Here is a 20478-nt window from a genome sequence, read left to right as displayed (position 1 = left end):
CGAAACCAAGGGACAATAAGAAGTCCGTGAAGGAACTTAATTGCTCCAAGACTTGGCACTGATTGGAAATATCAGATTGCATTCCTAAAGTTCTCTGCTCTGGAATAAGTATAACTCTGAAACAGCTGATAACCGTGACAGTGATAAATCTGTGGTATTTCCATGACATTTCCTTTGCTTTACTTTGAAGCATGGTCGGCTAAATAGAGTCCGGCAGCCCTGCTTTGGGTAGAGTATTTGTGGAGATTTTTCCTCTTAGTTTTAAAGGCATTAATTGGCAATTTAAAACTGCTGTCATATTGTTGAGTTAGAAATTACTCTAAAGCATTACCTAGAAATGTTTCTCTCTCTCTCTCTTTATATATATATGTGAACTGGGTGAAATATAAGGAGTCTCACAACTCTATCAAAAGGTACCATTTTTCTGTAGCCCAGATAATTTTAAAATATCATCCAAAAGAAGTGTATCTTTTACTTATATAACCTTTTGTGGGTACTGCCTTCTTTCTTTTTTGGTTTTTAAAGGCAAAAAGAAAAAAGTTTCAGGGGGTTACCTTTGATTGTGAGCTACACTAGATTTTCTACCGTGCGAAATAGATGTCAGCCTGTTGCTTAGAAAGAGGAGGTTTGGTCTGGTAGCTAGAAAGCAGGGCAAGGAGCCATTGATCGATGAACTAGGAGGGAAATTAAGAAATTTTGTAGTTCAACTTTCTCTTTCTACAGACGAGAAAACTAAGGCTCAGAGAAGTTAAGTGACTTGCCCAAATCGTCCAGCGAGTTCACTGTTGGCTCAGGGTTTGTGAGTGCTTCGTGTTTAGAAAGTTGGTCCCACCCTATCCCTCTCCACAACTCCAAGAAGTCCCGATCTCTGTAGAGAGCGTCGCTCTGCTCCGTGGCCTGTCGGCGAATCTCTGGGGAGGATCCTGGTGTTCTTCCCAGTCATTTGGAAGTGAATCAAAACCTTCACCACTTGGTTCAACACCCTTTGGTGGTGGTGATCAAAGTCCTTTGCCCGTGCTGATCAGCAGGCTGGACAAGGCAGCCACTTGCCAGTGAGCAAATAGCTTCCCTTGATTTTAGAGAGTAGTGTCCCGTGGAGTTCAGAGTCTAGGCAGAATACTTACTTATAAGAGATTTGATTCTGTCTCATGCTCTCCTCCAGCAAATATGAATTTTCAAGTCAGAACACTTGGTCTGAGAGCCAGAGTCCTAGGCTGCGAGGCGGTATGACACCCAGGGACATCATGAGGAGCTATGCATAGCTTTCAGTAGAACATTCCAGTTCAACTTTGTTAAAATAAGACTGTGGGCTGTGTGGGCTGCCCACCCTGTGTCAAAGTAAATAATTAACCTTTAAATCACACTTCCCAACTTGTAAAGCTCTTTATTACACATTACTTACACATCCTTCTTTCATTTTAGTTTGCACAACAGCCTTTTCAGTATTATGATTGTATACAATTGTAAAGACTAGGAAATTCAGGCCCAGAGAACTTCAGTCACTTGCTCAAGGTCTCTCAGCCAAGAGGCGGGAAAGTGGATGGACTAAGAATGCAAGCTCAGGTCAGCTTGGCTCCAAATCCAGTTATCTTAAGAGCTGCCTTTAGAAAGTTTACTCTTTTCGGCTTCTAGGCAGAATTAGAGTTATTTGCCTCCTAAATACTCATCATAATTTATCTTTAGAAAACTCACTTCTCTGAAAATTCTTAATTCAGAGCTGCTGCTACTGGTAGCATTAGATTTGGATAAGTCTTTCCCCTTCCACTTAAGGACAAAAGTGGACAACGTGTGACTGCTGAGATCTCATTGAAGAGGAACTCCATGACGAGAAAGACAGGTGTCCTGCATCCTCTGGAGAAATGAGAAGAAAAAGGAAAGAGAAGACCCTCTCCCCCTCCCACCACCATTTATGGGTGAAGAAATGGCTGCTGGTCACAAACCAGGGCACACAGGCCTCTCTGTCCATCTCTTTCACCCAAGCCCTGGGGGCTTCCTGGTTTAAATGAGGCTGGGGGACAGGGCCCTGTAGGTTTCACTTACTTAGGGAGCTGAGTGCTGAGTGGTATGCTCCAGGGAGTAAGTAAATCTTTTTTTGAATATCTACTCTTTTGAGAGGCTCTATCTGTCCCAGGGTTTTTAAATACGTGCTGTGGACACACTACCGGTCCGACATTAACCTTTCACTGAAAACTTTTTATTGTGCTGATTAAACTCCTCTGAGCCTCGGTTGGCCCATCTGTGAAGTGAGAAGGATGTTTTCTGCTTTTTGTACGCTTCTTGGGAGTCCGTTGCCAGGCAGTACTAGAGCTTCTGCAGAGAAAGGAGGCACACAAATGCACGATGTTAGCGGGATCATAATTGTTATTTTTCAGGAGAGAAGGCGGAAGGGCATTCCAATAAATTTTCCAGTCATTCCATTAAATTTGTCTTTTTTATGTTCATATTGTTTTCGTTTGCTTGCTTTTTCTTGGGAAACAGAATTTTGTCTTCATAATGGCTATTAAGTAAAAAAAAAAAAAAAAATTAAATATTATGCACAGTCCTGTCTGTATAATTAGGACTTATAATATACTTTTCAAAAATACATTGCTTTCATGAGAGGCATGTGTTTTTTAAGCCTTTCTCCATAAAAGTGTGTTTATAATTTATTGATATATTTATATGTAGTAGATATAATTTACATTGTGTTTGTACATGTTAGAGTTGCCGGACAAAATACAGGAGGATTAAATATACAAAAAATTAATATCCGAAATTCAAATTTAACTGGGCCTCCTGTATTTTATCTACTAAATCTGGCAACTCTTACATAGATCTGTCCCCTAGTTACTTATATTGATCACTAATTGGCGTTAAACAAAATTGAGGCCCTGAGTTCGTGCTGCTGCCGCCCATGTTTTCTCCTGGAGACAGCTACAAGAGGTTTTAGCTCTGTGCTCCTGTGATCTCAAAGGTCAGGCAGGCTTCTTGGAAAGATTTTCAAAATCTATTATCAATGTAATCATCATGACAATATTTGATGAGAACACTGTCTCACGCTGTATAATAAATTTAAGCAGAAAAGTCAAAGCAGTGGTATTTTCATCAGGCCTTTGGATGTCAGGAGAAAAGAGTTCCACACTCAGCGAATATAGATAGGTCTGTTTTGGGCTGTGTTAAATCCAATTGTGTGGAGATCCTGAATAATCAGGAGTGACAGCATAAGCACTTTCTCTTCAAAGTGATTTTACAGAAAGTATTATTTCCTAAGGAAAGTACACGTATAGTTCTCATAATGCTGAAAGAGCACTAATGTATCAATTTATTGGTGTTGGTGTCATGTGCTAGAGTTGCAAATTGTATTCAGATTTTAAACTTTACTCACTCTTGCTGTTGGGGGAAGTTTCCTTCCCATGATAAAGCTGATTTCAAAAAATTTTAGAATACTTTTGTAGTTCCCCTATGAGAGCCTTCAAGGCATTTAGCAGAAGGTTCTAACTTCACTTTGCGAAGCCAACTCAAACATGGTGAAAAACAATAGTTTAGTTTTCCTCAATAAAAAGGAAAAAAAAAAAAGAATTTGAGTTGGGCTATGTAATTTCAGCTTTCCTAAATAAGTCCTTTGGAAAATTGTAGGGGGAGCAAGTGTGTGATTTTGGTCTTGGCATACAACTTTGGAACTAACCTTTTTTTTTTTTTTTTAATGTCTACCATGGATTTTCATAACGGATTTCTTCCCTGTACGATATGTTCCATAGCTAAGTAATAGGTCTGATGTGGGTGCCAAATTTTTCAACAACTTTTACTTTCCAGAGGAGGGTTAAATAGTTCTCTCAGTAGTTTCTCTAAAAGAAAAAAAGTTTCAAGGTTTACCACAGTTCTTAGTCACAAGCTAAATGTTTTCAAGAGCTTTATTACTTTGAGCCTATTTAGTCTCAAGAATGTCCCCCAAGAAGAACAAAACATAAAGAGCTCAAAATGGAGTACTTCTGAAGCAGAGATAGTACGCTGTTTGAATGGAAGCATGTATTCACATCATCTTTCTATGGACTTACGTGCCAAACCTTGCTTAGTTCCACTCGTCACCTGCTCTCTGTAAGTCATCCTGGAAACATCAGGGGTGCTGACTCATGAATCCCTCATGGTTGCCTACAATTTGTGTTCATTTTGGTGCCATTTAGAGAGAAGTAGCAGTCACTCCCCTTCTGACCTTAATGAGGACAGACAGATATGTACATTTTGTGGCTATTTCCCTCCCCATTAAAAGCTATGCTTCATGTGAGCAGGAAGAGTCATTTCATTAAAAAGTAAACACAGAATCAATGGCCATGGCAAATTAATTGCTCTGTTGCTCAGCTCACTCTTGTCTGAGTAGGTTGGCATCATTCTCTTGTGCCTTAAATCTCCCTCGCTCTGCCTATAAACATGATCTTCTCCTCTACTTAAAATAACAAATGAGAGTCTTCTCTCACTCTGTTTAATTACTGTTCGTGCTGCTTCTTTTTACCACAGAACCTCTTAAAACCAGTAGGTGATGCTCACTCTCCCCATCCTTCATGGTTGCATTACTCTGGGGCAGGTCCAGTGACACTGCCATGTAAGATTAAGACTAACCTTGTCTCTACATCACCATCTAACAAAATGCCTTCCTAAATACACTGTGAATAATGTACATTCCAAGAAGCACACAGGACACTTTCTTACCTTTGTCATTATTTCTTCTCTTCTAGGTATCTCAGTAACGAAGAAGACACATACATGTAAGTAATGCATTTTTTTTTTGTCCAAAGTTTTCTGAAGAGCTGGAATTCGCATATGTCTGGCTGCTGTGACCCTTCAAAGTATAAACTAATGTTTCAGCTGTGATCCATGGTCAACAGAGGTCAGACTTTTCTACCTGTAGTGGTCGGCAATGGTACATCTCCACCTGTTTGTACTGAGTGTGTGTTAAAGAGAGTCTAGACATATTCTGATGAATTCTAGTGGTTCAAGCCATTAATCTTTAGAAAAATCATAAAATCTAGCCAGGAGGATCAATTAATTACTTACTCATAACGCTTACTCTGGATCCTTCTTAGAAAAGTTGGTATGTTTCTAGGAAACATCACCTTGATTTCTTTTAAACTTTGGTCTCCTTTTCCTCACCATTAGTTCATGGTTTAGGCTGTTTTGTACTTGTGTCTGTGGAGCAGAGATATTGACTGGGAAATAGGCGCTGTTACTCGACCATGAGTGTGGCCTATGAGGGCCCTGGTAAATGGCATTGGTAGTTTGATGTGGAAATGTGCGCTGGATTTATACTCTGTATTCATTCCCACTTCTCAGGTTCAACTGCTTTCATCAATTGCCTTCATTCAAACTATACCATAAGTTTACAAACTCACGTCAATGTAAAGTGTTGTGATTTGCAATCTGAGCAATGATGTTTGACTGTGCCTTGAACCTCAGGATAAAACCAATACGTCATTGATGCAGACAGTCAACTTTCACTGTACTTGACCAGCATATTCAGACTTTGAATTAATAGTGTCATTAGAATTTGATAACTATTTTAGACCACAGATTTGTGCTACCTATGAGATGTGTTTGGGCATCCTTCTAAGGCAAGCAGTGGAGATACTTATGGCACAATTTAGGGCCAACAAAGACGTGTCCCCAAATTTTTCCTAATTATGGTTTTAAAATTTTTTGATTTCATGTGAAACATTTGGGGGGAAAAATCTGTGTAACATCAAAGTAGTTTATCTTGTGCCTCAGTTGATTCTTGAAATCTGCTCTTGGGTTTGTCTGTCTGTCTATCTGTATTTGTAGCAAACAAAAAAGCAAAAAGCCCCACCAAATTCGATGTTTGCCTGACTTTTAGGGCCCTGTCCTGCATTCTCTCCACGTGGCTCTCCCATGGGCTTCAACAGAATGTTTGTTTGAGGAAAGATGAAAAGGTCAGGCCCATGACGGACACATGATCAGAACAGCACCTCCATCTCTCAATGCACAGCTCCCGTTGGCTGTCCTCCATCAGGGTAGTCTGTGGCCCTTAGCTTTTTGGGGGTTGTTTTGTCGTCGTTGTTGTTGTTGTTCTTGCTGTTGTCGGTGCATAATTGAGCTCATGATGACTGAGAGATTGACAGTGCAGGAGACTGAAGTCCTCTGTATATCCGCAGGGCAGGCATGGTACAGAGCGCTTCCTTGCACAGCCTTGCCCATGAGCTCGTCCCTGGCCTGGAGGGACCCACTCTAGAGGTGGTAAGTAATTCAGTCTTTCTGCTAGCTCAGTCCTGGGCCTCTCCTGGACAGGGGCGGATGATTGTGCCTACTGTTTATGGTGGTTTGGGGTATGGACTCCTGGCCACCTGGCAAAATACAGAAAGCCGCTATGTGCATTATGACTTGGCTCTTGGATAAGTGGACAAAACCACTAGTTCAAGTTCGTTGGATACAAAGAGTATCCTCAACTAATAAGAGAGAGACCATAGATATTAGTTCATAGATAGACCATCCATCCATAAGGACCTTCAAGGAATTATCATCCCTGAGCATAATTTCAATGGCCTATTACAGAAACAATAACCAGTGGTTGGATTTAAATTCGTGGAAGAATTTAGGTGACAGCATGAGAGTGGTGGCTAGTGAGGAAGAACAGATGTTCCAGTAAGAGGCAAGGTAACCAAGTTGGCCTTGCGGCAAAGGTTTAACTAACTTCATCAGCCATACCTGCTTTAAAACAAAATCAAGACATAACCTGAATGGGTGGATTTTGATTGCCTAACTATGAAAATCAGCAGGAAAATTCTTAGGCCTTAAGTAGAAAATAAATGTAGAAAGACTTAAAATAAAGCTCCCTTAATGTAATTCAGATATTAATTGACAGAAAGACTTAAATCAGAAATCATCTGGGTTTTTTATTGATATTTACTTTCATGATTTGGGCGAGAGGGCCCAAACTGGGCCAATGACAAGATGGAAAGAATAGCACCTGACTAGAGAGTTGACACAGAACTTTGCACATGCCAAGGAGAAATTGAATTGTCCAAGTTGCACGTTAGTGAAAGTCTCCTGTGCCACTTGCACATGGAGATTGTTTTTGTCACCCAACTCAGCAGACAGCCCATCACATTTCTTATCTTAGCATCTCTACAGGGCCCATGACTTGTGAGGAAGAAGAAAATCAATCAGTTCTTTCTCTAATAACAGTCACCCAAATGACTTCTTCTTTAGCATCTGTCGGATTTTTCTTGAAAACTGAACTGTCCTAACTTGCCTATAAGTTTTCTTAAGATATTAAATTCCAACTCCTCTTAAATCATTTTGACATCTGTTCTTCAAAAAGTTTCGCTATCAGTGAAGTGTATGAATTCATCTTTGTACTGTCTCCAGACTTCCATATTTAGCCAGAGTTCTGGAAACCTTGGTCAAGACTTGACTACATAATCATTGACAGCTGAAGTCACCCCCTATTAGCAGTTTCAATCTGGGTTTCCTAACTGCCCTCACTGAGAGATCGTTCAACTTACAAATTAACATGTACAGTTGCAGAATATATTATCAGACCGCAGTGTCAGCTCACAGGTACACCAGTCAGAGGTGCGAGAAATACAAAATGAACCTGAATCATTGTGACATCCGATAACATTTTAGGCCACCTTGTTATCTAGAAAGCATAGGTATTGCTTCTGTTAAAAAAAAAAAAAAGTTTTGGGTGATTTGAGCCAGAAATTCCCAGGAAAAGAATACTAATTGTTGATTCAGAGGAATCCATAAGCGTGGTCTTGGGAGAACTCAGATTCTCCTGAGTTCCTGAGAAGGGCGCCTTTGTCATGAACTTCACTTGGCCAGTTGGGGAAGGTAACGCTTTGGGGCCTCTGGTACAAAGTCATCATGACCAAACTGGTCAAGGAGTTCTTCTATTTGTGATGTTCTTCAATTGCTCATAGGAAATGCTGCCATTGGTTTTTGGTGTGTGAACATAAAAGGGAGTTTTGGCTTGTGGGATAGGGACCTACTAGAGAAATTTTACACTGTGGTGTAGAATTTCGATTTCATTTTTGTGGTGACTATCTAGCACCTGCATTTGGTTGGACACTTTCAAGATCGCTTTTGCTTTGGTGTTTCACAAGTTTGTTCTGGTCTCTTTCCTGCTGAAATAGTACCATGCGGATAAATATCTTTTTCTTGGAATCGGCTGCTGTCTTGGTTTTTATTATTTGCCAAGGACAACTGTTCATTTGCTCCTGACTTCTTCATCTGATTCTATTTGGATAGTTCTGCATTCACTAAAATGTTAGAAGATAACAAATACGGAGGTGAAAAATGCAACAGATCATCTTAGCTCTTTCCAGCTCCTGGGAAATTTAACATCTTAGAGTTACAACCTTGGGGAATACATCAGGCAGCTACTACAAAGCAGACCCAAAAGATACCTGGTAGGCCCCCGGGATTGCTTTGAGAGGCAACAGACCATTGTCGCTTCCTCCTCTTCTCATCCTTGTTTATATTCTTTATTCTTCCTGTTTAAGACTGTTTTGCTCTCTTTCTTCCACCCTCAGGAACAGGCACTTAGAAACATACTTAAATTGCAGGTTACTCAGTAAGCAGTCAGGAAAATGCCTCAGTTCAATCTAATTTAATGTCAGTTTTCCCTAATAAATAACAAAATATGCTTCTGAACCTTCCAAAATATTTTAATTTTAACACGAATAGCTATTAAAAGGTAATTTAGTACATTTTCAAATGCTTGGTTGCTGCAGGCTAATACCTAAAATATAAAATTAAAGTACTATATTATTTATAAAGAGATTTTAGTTCTCAATAGTAAAAATACTTTAGTACAAATCAGAATATTTCTTTGACAAATAATCCTTTGTATCTGTAAGGGAAAAAAAAGTGTTTATTGCAATCATTTATAGTGGAATAGGTTAATGTATTCACTTTTCACCCCTGGAGACATGGCTTTGAATTTGACTTAGAGAAAATTAGTTTTGAGGCCTCAACCTCCTCTCCTTAGGCATTTGTTGATACCACAAAACCAACCCAACAATTTGTCACAATTGTTGCCATTTGCTCAGGAGGTCCAAGAACTAGAATAACCTTATTTTCTTGTTTTCTTTTCCTTTCCTTGAGGCCATTCTTTTTGGTTGTAGATTCTTAGCAACCCCAACCTTGGGGCTCCCCCACGTTATTTTCACAGTCCAGGAAAACTCAGGAACCGTTCTTGGCAAAGCTAATGGAAGGTGCTTTGGTTATAAAGTTAATAGGTTGCCGTGGCAACGCGTGTGACTCATGGTGTGACTCACGGCAATTACAATTTCAGTTGCCGGCTCGGTGTTTCATTGGGACAGACCTGAGAAGAAGCCACACTGAAGTTCTTTTAGTAGGCTCTCATCCAGATCCTGTCTACCCATTGACAAACAGTCAGGAAAAGGGATAACCCAGCGCTCACAAAGTAGCCAGAGGATTCATTTCTCAGCTTGCTAAGGCTCTTGGCCATCCCAGACATTACGCCTGACAACGATGGGACATGACCAAAATACAGGTGCTGCCCTCTTAGAGGGCTAATCAATGGACAACTATTTATTGAGGACCTACTATGTGCTGACAGGTTCTTTGCCCTCAAGGAGCTTACAGACTAGGTTAAAAGGGGTGACTAGGGAGAGTGGGGACGTGGTCACTGAAAACACAAATGCCAAGTGTACCATTTCCAGAAGATTCAGCTCGTAACTTGGAAGCAGACCATGCTGAAAGTGTGAGAGAGGAGAAAACAATTAGATCATCCAGGATTCTGATCCTGTGACCTAAGCATACAAGAGCAATGAAGGGAAAGGTAACAATTTAACCCTGGGTGCTAAAAACTGTCCCTGTGGCTCCTCTCCACCCGTTCTCACCCAGAGTAACACCTATTGAGTGCCTTCAAGGTCAACCAGTCCAAGGAAGTAAAAATTCCCCATACTGTCTGAAAACGTTTGCCCTGTTAGACTCAGCCTGCAGAACGAGAGCCAAGGCCTCCTGGGCTTAACAGGATTTCTCCGTCTCATCATATTAAGATATAAATGGACCGCACTTGGCCTGCCAGTCAGTTCTTCCAAGGTAGAAGATTTGCATAGTCTTAAACCCAGAGTTCATGGTAGGGATCTGTGAATTCCATTAAAAAAAAAAAACGGGATATGTAGTTAAGTGTTTCCATCAGCGCATCCAGTTGATTCAACTTTGCTCTGCTCGTAGACCTCAGATTCATGAATTGAATTTGGCCAAAAAGTACTTGCGTTCCCATTTCATAACGTAGGTTCAAAAGGGTGTAGTGAGATGATGAACGGCTCTTTAAAACCCATGATCACTGCTAGGGAGAAAACAAAAACGCCTGGCCTACTAGGTACTGGTGTGTCCTTGGTAGATTTATTACCTATTTAATAAAACTCATGTATAAATAGGTTGATCTTTAAAGAAAGACTGGATGTCTACTACAGAAGTCTGCATTACTTCTGGTTCAATAATGATAATAATGACGGCGACAGGAATAGAAGGACCAGAGTTGTAGTGGCAGCAGCAGTAGTAGCCGGAACTACCACACACTGAGCAATTCTAATATTCCAGGCATTATGTTTAGTGCCTTACATGCGTTAGTTCATTTGACCTCCTGGGCTCCTTGAGTTTTATACTACTCAAACCCCCATTTTAAATAAGAAAATGTATCTGAGAGATCAGTAACTTAACTTGGAGAAGTGAAAACACTTGCAAACTCATCCAGCCGGTAATGGGCAGAGCCAGGACTCAAAATAGAATACACTGGCTCCTTACACACACGTAAGTGCCACACTCTTATCTCCAATATCAACATTAGGTAATAGTTATGGAGCACTTACTAAGTGCTAGATGCTTTTCTGAGCTCTTCAGAAGTGTTCATTTGTCTCATCTTTGCCACAATCTTGTGAGGCAGGGATTGCTACTATCCCCACTCTACTGATGAAAACTGAGGCCAAAGGTCCTACAACTAGCTAGAATGTGGTGGTGCGAGGATTTATACAGTGAAGAACTTCATTCTGTAGAGTGGTCCTTCCACTCTAACTGTAGGAAGAAAGCCAAGTATAACATAGTTATTGCTACAGATGACTCAGGTTTTCTTTTACTTTACAAGTATGTTGCCTATAAAGGCTTCTAAGCTTGGCGAACCAACTAATCATAAGAAAGGGAGATGTTATTTCCTCTATATGAAAAAATTCATTTAAACAAGGTGGTCTACTGGAAACTACATAGCCTTCTTATTTTAAAATGATCATTACCAATTTTTTTAACGATCTAACCTAACTCACCAAAGAACTGGCATCCATTGAACATCACTGTTCAAACAACTCAACTGATTCTGTAATAAAACAACAGTTCCAAATAGTTCCTTTTGCTCCTGAGATAGTCATGTTCCCCACACTAGTTGTAATGTATGTTTCTTAGAGCATGAACCCATTGTCCACTGCAGCAAAGCCTTTAACAGACGCTAGCAACATTTATAATAAATCTGTGCATTATTCTTTTGTCAAACCAACTTGATAATTCATGGATAACTTTCTTTGTCACTGCGAGGTAGTATGGTTCAGGATACTGTGGTTTCCCTGAAACCTAACCAGAAGCAAACAAAAAAACCCCCAGAAAGCTAAAAGAATGCCTAGGGAACTGAAATATATTTCAAAAGGATACATAAGAGAATTAAACATCTAGGTTTTAAGTATGCTCAAGCATCCCTAAATTTAGGATTGGATTTACAGTTACATCAGTTTCTCGTTTATTGGGATCTGCTTCCAAAGGAATAAAAACTTAGGAGAAGCAGAGGTGCCAACGTGTTTGAAATATGAAGAAAGTTATTGGTCTATATAACTGTCTTTATAAATTACATGAAATTTTCTACACTAACTTTATCAACTACACTGCCAGGAACTACACGTGTCTTTGTAGTCACGTGGTCCTTTTGATTACAATTGATGTCCATATCTGCACATAATGGTAACTAAGGTTTTCATTTCCAAACTATTCAATTACCCTTTTTCCTATGACTGCCCAGATTCCTCACAGTGGAATGTTCTCCACCCACTTCACTTCCACCTCTGAGTAAACATTTTTCCTCTGTAGGAGTGATAGCTCTTTCCCCGTGTTCCTTTGTTAATCTCCTAAACCTGGACTCCAGCTCCTATTGTCTTAGTTAACAGCAAAGCATAATGATTAGAAGGCGTATCAAGGAACAGAAAATGCTAGAAGGTGCAAGATTAAAGTTTGGATTCAATGAAAGAGATTTAATCCATAAACTTTTTATTTTAAATTTTCTTTTTGGAGGAGAGAGGGAGGAGATTATATGGCGGATAATCCATATACCTGTAATACCAGGATCTAAGGAGGGAAGGCTGGAAAGCAGACCACAGCCAACACTCTAGAAAAAGCAGAGATCTGGGAGTCAGAAAAATTTTATTAGCTTGATATTTTTAACCCCTTCTCTGTGCCCAGCACTCTGTTAGACATAATAGAGTATAGAAAGTTTAACTCATAATTCTCACTCTCCAGTCCTTTAGTCCATATCTGAGGAGAAAGGATAGAGCCACTTGAGGAACTTTTAGGAGTGAAAGAATGGCAGGAAAATGCAGGCCTTCGAGTCAAATTGGGCTGTTGTAATGAGTTGGGAACACTAGCCGTGAGCTGAGCTTGATCTGGAAAGGTAGCGAGGATTAGCTGTGATCATAGATCAGCGCAGGGTTTGGGGGAGGATGGTGTAGACCTGACAAGAATAGAGTATTAATAAGGCAAAGAGAGGACATTAAGAATAGAGAGGAGGTTTTGGCTTTATCTCCTAACCGATGTGGAGCCACAGACTGTGTGTGACCAATACAGTGACCTGTAAACAATGCTTTTATTGCCACTGCCATTTAGCGAGTGTTGTATGAATCAGAGGTGCCATACTTCAGTCCCGTCTCTGAACTCAGACCAAGTCCCTCTCCTGTCACAGAGGTTCTTTTCTGGCCTTTCGTCTGATCAGCTGTGTAGAAAAAGTGCTTTCTGAGCAGGAAAGATCTAATCCAAAAAGAGAAGGCTATTCTGATTATTAAAGAAAAAGGCTTTTCACTTTTTCTCCACCTTCCAGGCTTTAAGGTCTAATTGTAAGACCAGTTCTTGCCATTTCATTAAAATCAGAGGAATGAAATGAGCAGAGAAACTTGAAAAATACATATGCACTTTGAATTGCGTGGCTAATGGCTCTCCTGCTTTCTTTCATTCGTGCAGCTAATTGGCCGGAGGCTGCTGTATGACATGAGGAGCCTATGTCTTTCCGACCCTTTTCAACTCATTCACACACAGTTTTATAAAAACTTGAACCGCCCCCATTGCAAACCCTGCTCACCCCCTAGGCAGGCAAAGTAAACTGCATTGATTATTATTTTTTCATCAGCACAAAGAATTATTTCCCGCAAAGAGCTGGACCATACAGTAAGAGGGTATACTTCCTTTTCTCTTTCTTGGTATTTCTTAATTTTCCAAGAATGAGTTTCTATGTTTCACTAACGAACGCTGAGGTCCAGAGGAGGTCTTTTCATTGGCCGCACGTTTCTAAAAGTCTTCAGTATGTAATGAACCATATTGGGTTAATTTATCTGTCTCTCTTACACAGTGTCTTTTTGTGTCGACAAAACTGAAAATTCACTTTCCCTCACCAAGTCGGGATAATTGATTGTTACCAGTCTCTGCTGTTAGTAGACAGGATAACAGCAGTGCCTCTGGAGGACACGTGAAAACTAAACTCTGTCCCCTGAGGCCAACGAAATAGCTGTTTGGTCCCTTGTGTGAAACTTCCTAATAACTTAACTGGGCAGCCTCTGGGTCCCTGGAGGCTTTCTCCACAAGAGTATTCCCTCTCTTTGTTAAGATTGCTTATTAAAAATGATTTTATAATGAAGTTGCCTCAAATAGCAGCTCTTTTCCTGGTTGTCCTTGAAGCTGTGGTGAAGAATCTTAGAGACAACTGTCTAGGGTTTTCCTCCTTGTTAAAAACTTCTCTCTTACCACTGTTACTCTTGATTTTTAAGGAGACAAAGTCTAACTGACACGAGTCCCTCTCCGGTTGATTATGTCACTTAAAACCCTGTGCAAGGCATTATTGGTAGTTTAGCTTGTCATTCGGGCTGAGGAATCGAATTGATCCAAATGGATTGAGGACATTTAAGTCTGCAACGGGAACAAGGCTGTCAGGCATCCCCAGAGAGCCGTGGCCAAAGAATGCTATTGCTAACTCTGCCCCTGACTCCATCAAAACAATGATTTCCAATTATTTTTTCCCTTTGGTCCTGGATTTCTCCTATCTGCAAATTAACCACTTTCCTGCCACAAGGGTCTGTCGTGAAGAGGAATCAAATAATAAAAAATTAGCATTGCATTCTTTGCTCTCCATGCACTATGTGTATACATTCAAAGACTTTAATAAATGTAGGCAATTAGGAAAAAAATCCAATTTTTGTCGTCTTCATCATCAGGGTGGCTTTGGGGCTCGACAGGGCTTCACTATGCCAGTATATTTAACATAAAGAATGATAAAGCAGTCAGTAAGGCTCACCATTGGAAACATCCGCTTGAGACTTGGTCTCCTGTGGCCAGGGGACTCAGGGAACAACAAACCATATAAAGCTGTTAGTGACAGATTCAGCTTGAAATGTTTTCCTAACTTTAAGTCTTGTCAGGCAGTAAATCTGCAGAGCAGGGTCCTCAAGATGCAGCTTGCACTCCTTTTGCTTTGCTGTGTGAATACAGTAGAACGCCAATAGTAAGAGGGACCATTGAGAATCTTTTAGTGGAGAGATCAGAGCTTGGCTAGTTGTGCTAAGAATTATTGTGTGCTAAGGTTGTGCAAAGAAAATGCCTTGGCTAAATTCAGTTCTCTGAGATCAAGTATACTAGAAAATACTACCTTTACACTCAGCAGTTCCTGCCCCCTCCCCTCCAAATCAAAAGAAAAGAAAGAGAAAAACTATGGCCTGATTTGGAATTTCACTGTCAGTCAGATCTTCTTATTCTACCTCCTTCTAAGGCTTTCCGTTGCCTGAAGAGTCTAGACTTCTTAGTATGTCACTCAAGGCCCTTCACAATCTGGTCTTAATCTTTCCTCTGCTCTTTCCTTGACTTCTATGCTGGCAGTTTTGCCATCCTCAATGACCAGTTCCTAGAAGACGCTGCATGGGCCTACCTCAGTGCCTTTGCATCTGCTGTATCTTGTTTATCCTAGAATGTCCTTCACCAACTTCTGCACCTGTAGAAGTCTTACTGCTCCACCATGGGCCAACACAAATAGCGTCTGCCATACAAAGGGCATGGCAGCCCCACCTTGGTGAGTTCATTGCTGCAGGTCCTCTGCCCCCACGGTACATTGTTAAGGTGACGGTACAGAAAATATATTATAGCATAGTTCTTCTTTATGTAACTTTGTCCCACGAGATATGCTTTAATTATCTTTGTATCCTTTGGGCTTAGCAGAGTGATTGGTATCTATTATGTGCTCAATTAATACCTATAGATTTTAAGTAAGTATATGTGTGTGTGTGGATGTACACACACGATTTTATGACCGGACACTCTTCTTGCACATTTGAGTCTAGGGAAAAATAATAATCTTTTCATTGTTAACAGCTATAAAGAACAGATATTTATTATTTTAAACCCTACTGTGAGATTTGTACTATATTATTTTGGAAACCAATACCACAACTCAAAGGGCTTCTTGATTTCTGGCGATTTACCGTATGTATTTTGAGTCTCAGTTGTAGGACTGATGACTTTAAAGTCTCCTTTAGCAGTTTGTAAGATTTAAGTCAGACTCTCATCCAGAAGGTTTACAAGTACTTGTATATCGTTCTAAAGGGGAAGAAGATGACATTTTTCTGAGTGATCTCTTAAGTACCATTTGTGTGCATTATCAATACAAGATTTTGTAAACCAGATATTCAAATCTACAGAGTAAAAAGGAAAGAGGCATTTTCAGTTAACATTGGCATCTATTTAATTGCAAACAAGCAAACTACCAACTAGAGAAGAGAATTGGCCAGTCTTTCCAAGAATGGAGGGTGCATTCTAGCAAGGGAGATACCTTGTATCTGTCCAGTCTATGGAAGAAAAAGTGATCCTGATATGTTAAACAATTTGAGAAGTAGAGGCTCCGATGACAGTAGGTTACTTACTGAATCTCAAGGTCACTTCTGGAAAGAAATGACATTAATTTCTTCAAGTTCAGAATCCATGGCATTGCTTTGTTAGTCTGGTCTGGTGTGTAAGTATGTTTCCTTAACTTAGCGGGACCAACGATTTCCAAACTGTCATCCAATTCCTAAGTAGCTGCACATAACCCCATGGTTTCTGTCTGATTTTCCTTGGAAGCCTCCATCTCTTAAGCTTTATGTGAAGCTTCCTCTCTACTTTTGTTTGTAACCTTTTCTTGAGTCAAAACAAGAGGAGCCAAATTATCCCCTGCGGTATCAGTTCCTTGAGTGGAAACCTTGCTTATAAATGAGAGGATGAGATCTGACCCAATAAAAGAATCTATTTTAATTTTAATTTTAATTTATTTCCTGGTGGCCTTTTATGCCTCCTTAGGCGATGACCTAACCAATTCTATCTTAACACTGACTTTTTTCTCCCAAGGTCAAAGAGCACCTTGGCATTGTTATAAGAGGAGAATAAATGTCCTCTGCCTCTGATGTAAAGTCCATCTCTTCAGATAAAATTTGAATCCTGGTCTTCTCAGGTTCACAATAATTCTCTCATTAGGCATCTATTAGCAAGCCAAATAAGAACAGGATGAAGTAAGAAGATCATTTGGGGCTTTGAAGTTGATTTTTGATAGAAACACCATCTCTTGTAGCCTCTGGCATCCTTTTCCTTTCTCAAATGGGAGTCCGTAACGCAGTGAGGGGAGCTGTCTTCATTTCGTCCTGCAGTTTCACACAGCAAAGGGCAAAGTAGAAACTGTCGTAGAAGGCAGCTCAAACTGTGGTTTTCCAGGTTGGAAAAGGAAAAACTGTTACACATACGTACACACCACCATCCCACTCCCCTAAAAAAAAGAGTTCTGACTGATATCTCTAAATCAAAGAACTTTCCATGGCCTGATTTGTGGAAGTTACCTAATCCTGAGTATAATTGGGGTGACTTGAGAGACAGGAAAATGTTCTCATTTTCATTATGGGAGCCACTGGGGGACAGTATCATTTAGAAGAATATGTTTTTATTGCCCTAAATTACTTTACCTGAGATTCTATCGATGTGTTTCTCTTAAGTTAGATTTCTAATGAACAAAATGACCAATATGGGCCCCATTCTCACAGATTCTCCTAGTGCTTAAGCTATTCCTTAATGGCCAGTGAGTTCTTCATTCTATCCTTGAGATCGAGAAAGAATTCTAGGGGGTTGGGTTAACATGCCCCTGAAACCCAGAAGAGCCAACTTCTAACATCCTGCATATGGCCAAAGGGTCTACATACTGTCCATAATTCATCCATATTAATACAATAGTAAAACCTCATCATAAAGTTTCTTATATTGTCTGAGCATAATTAAGTGGGCTCAGCTTGCAATGCCAGACTTAGAAAACTTCTGGAACCAACCCTCTTGGCATAAAGGCTAGACTGAGCCTACCATACACTGAATAAAGGGAAGTTCTACCACATTCTCATCTAAAATTCATCATCTATTCCCAACTTGTCACACCACTGAAGTGTGTATGGGAAGTCTTTAAATAAATGGATATCTTAGATCGGGTTCCGCAGAGGATAGACTCCAAGACTCTAAGATTTGCATTCAGAAAGTTGATCGGGGGTGGGGGGGGGGGGGGGGGGGCCGGCTCCGTGGCTGAGTGGTTAAGTTCGCGCGCTCCGCTGCGGCGGCCCAGGGTTCGGATCCTGGGCGTGGACATGGCGCCGCTCGTCAGGCCACGTTGAGGCGGAGTCCCACAACCCACAACTAGAAGGACCTGCAACTAAGATATACAACTATGTACCGGGGGTTTGGGAAGATAAAGCAGAAAAAAAAAAAAAAAGATTGGCAACAGTTGTTAGCTCAGGTGCCAATCTTTAAAAAAAAGAAAAGAAAAAAGGAAAGTTGATCGGGGAGTCTTCTTAGAAATAACACCTATAAGGGGTAAAGGAAGCTGGATTGGGTAGAAGGAGAAACTGAACTGTCATGCAGTTGCAACCTGAGTTCAGCAGATGCCACAGAGGGATCAGAAGTAGGAACAGCCCTTGAGAGATGTCCCACCTCGAGGCAAGGGGACTGAATATTTTACCCTGCATCAACCAGCCGCTGAATGCCAGCTGCCCCCAAGAGGGACATAATCTTGGGCAAGACAGCTCCCTTTAGCTGAAGGGGAGGCTCAGGAAACAGACTCATCTGTGAGCCATTAGCAGTCAACACTCCAGGCCCCAGGGGGCATAAGGGCCTCAATCCTGAAGGGATGGATCTGGGTGGCCACCACAGTGTCACTACAGGGGGACCAAAATGGACATTAAATTTAACTTTTGTGAAAAACATGTTTTCTTTATTTGAAACGACGCACATTTTATTGCTTAGCTAGGATTTAAAATAATAAAATCTATGCCTGGCCTCAGCATAATGGTATACCAGAATTGCAAATGCTGAAGAAAAAAACTTTTTTTTCCGTTGAATAAGGTTCTTCCTTAGAATTTCTGGTCCTGGATATGCGCATGATAAATCGTAGGTGTGTATAGTCCCATATAATGTTTTATTTTTCTACACATGGACATTCCAGAGAGTTAACACATTTTTCTCAATTATAAAAATAAATAACACATTTCCAACTCTTTGGGCTTATGTAAAATGTATTCATAAAGGAACAAAGAGAATGCCTGCAAAGAACTGAGTTATACATTTTACATGTTACTTTTCAGATTTCGACAGTGTGCTACTGTCTGATAATTGAGATACAGTATCTGAAATGTTTTGCCTATTTATGTACAGGATAAGTCTCTCTTTGTAGTGGTTTATGGGACTCCACCCTCATTTTGCCTGTTAGCAACTATTTACAAATGAACTCAGAGTTAACTTGGAGATAGGTAGTGGCTGTCAAAGATGAAAACCATCATAAGCCAATCATCCCATCGCCCAACTGTTGTCACAGAAGAAAAAACTGCTCAGTAGTACATAGTGATAAAGTACAGAACGAATTTTAGTTTCATTCCTCAAAATCTCGACATAACCTCTGATTTAGTGAAATTTGATTTCAATTTTACTTCTAAGAATGAGTGATCCCCATAGGAGGAAATCAATCCAAACTGTTTCATGGAGTGTTATGTATGGAAAGATGGAGCTAAGTGTTTCCAAGCTTTCCACGTTGGTTCAAAATACATCTCAATCCCAAACCCGAATTTCTAAAGACTCAAATTCTTCTTCATGTGTCTCTGAGATTTTTCACAGTGCAGAATACCCCTCTTGCCTCCAGAACCAGACGCTCCAGGCACCTTGTAGATCTGAACAGGGGCTTTCCAGTTCCACGAACGCTGAAGGCTCAGACAAATATCTGAACCTGTAGTGTTCAGTTGGAGTCAGGGTTTATCTAAATGGAATTCAATCTTCATGGCTTGCCAGGGTTTAGTTTCCGTGCCTCTGCCTTGGAAAAGAGGGGCCTTTTTAGGTTGATAGTGAAGTTAATTCAGATCATTCTTTCCCTGATTCAAAGAGAATTAATAGATTGGAGAAATCCTTTACCTGGTCTAAAAGCTTCCATGGTTCCAACAACTCCTACCTGGGAAAAATCCCCAGCCATTATTTTGGAGATCCCTGTGTCTGAGCCCTTGTGAAAGGAATTCTGAAGCTGTGCCTGGACATCAATGGCAGCTTGATCAGTCTGCCCTGGGTATTACCATATTAATTACGAGGTCCTGGCGGATAGTAGCTTTTCAAGTGGGAAAATCATTGGGAGGACAGTCTCTTATAACTCACTCTTGGGAGAGGAATTTCGTGTATGTTATATCAAGTAACCCATCTAAATTGGCCATTTTACAGATTAGGCCTGACCCAACCCATCCGATTGCATGCATTCTGCAACCACTCTACTTCTTTCCCTACATGCTGATAGTGCAAATGACAGTGATTTGTTAATATAAAGGTAGCTAATGAGCTGAAATGTAAAGTAATTGCTATTTTCAACGGACAGGATGAATCTGCTCCTTAATTTTTTCCTGGAAAAAAAACCTCCGTATTTTTTTTTTTGCCAGAATTTCAGTGAGTGATTCACATTACTGTCAATTACACGCCCTTATTATGTATTACAGCCACCAGGCAGCTGTCCAGGAAAACACAAGTCTGAAAATGCTTCTGTTTTAAGAAAATTAAATTCACGGTTGCTCCTCCTGTGGGCATGTGCAGCAGGCAGGAAGCCTCCACTTTCTTGCCAAGGAAAGGGGCCTTGCCTGCTTTATCTGGATTAAATAGCCACTCTGACATCTTGAGATCTTGATACCAATGCCCAGATGCAGGCTT

The 20478-nt window shown here is 40.5% G+C and overlaps 1 protein-coding gene across 1 annotated transcript in view; it reads left to right on the top strand.

The window, feature by feature from the left end:
- The window catches only part of LOC124235137 (nuclear receptor ROR-alpha-like), a 515162-nt gene extending 508945 nt beyond the window's left edge, over positions 1-6217 (top strand). Inside the window, exons 2-3 of the mRNA XM_046652746.1 lie at positions 4710-4739; positions 6141-6217. Of these exons, the coding sequence (XP_046508702.1) occupies positions 4710-4739; positions 6141-6217 (107 nt within the window). The remainder of the gene's footprint in view (positions 1-4709; positions 4740-6140) is intronic.
- Positions 6218-20478: the final 14261 nt, after the last annotated feature.

This window comes from Equus quagga, chromosome 2 (assembly GCF_021613505.1).
Source record: "Equus quagga isolate Etosha38 chromosome 2, UCLA_HA_Equagga_1.0, whole genome shotgun sequence".
NCBI classification, from domain to species: domain Eukaryota; kingdom Metazoa; phylum Chordata; class Mammalia; order Perissodactyla; family Equidae; genus Equus; species Equus quagga.
Note: the sequence above shows the minus strand (reverse complement) of the source record. Positions and strands in the feature narration are given on the sequence as shown.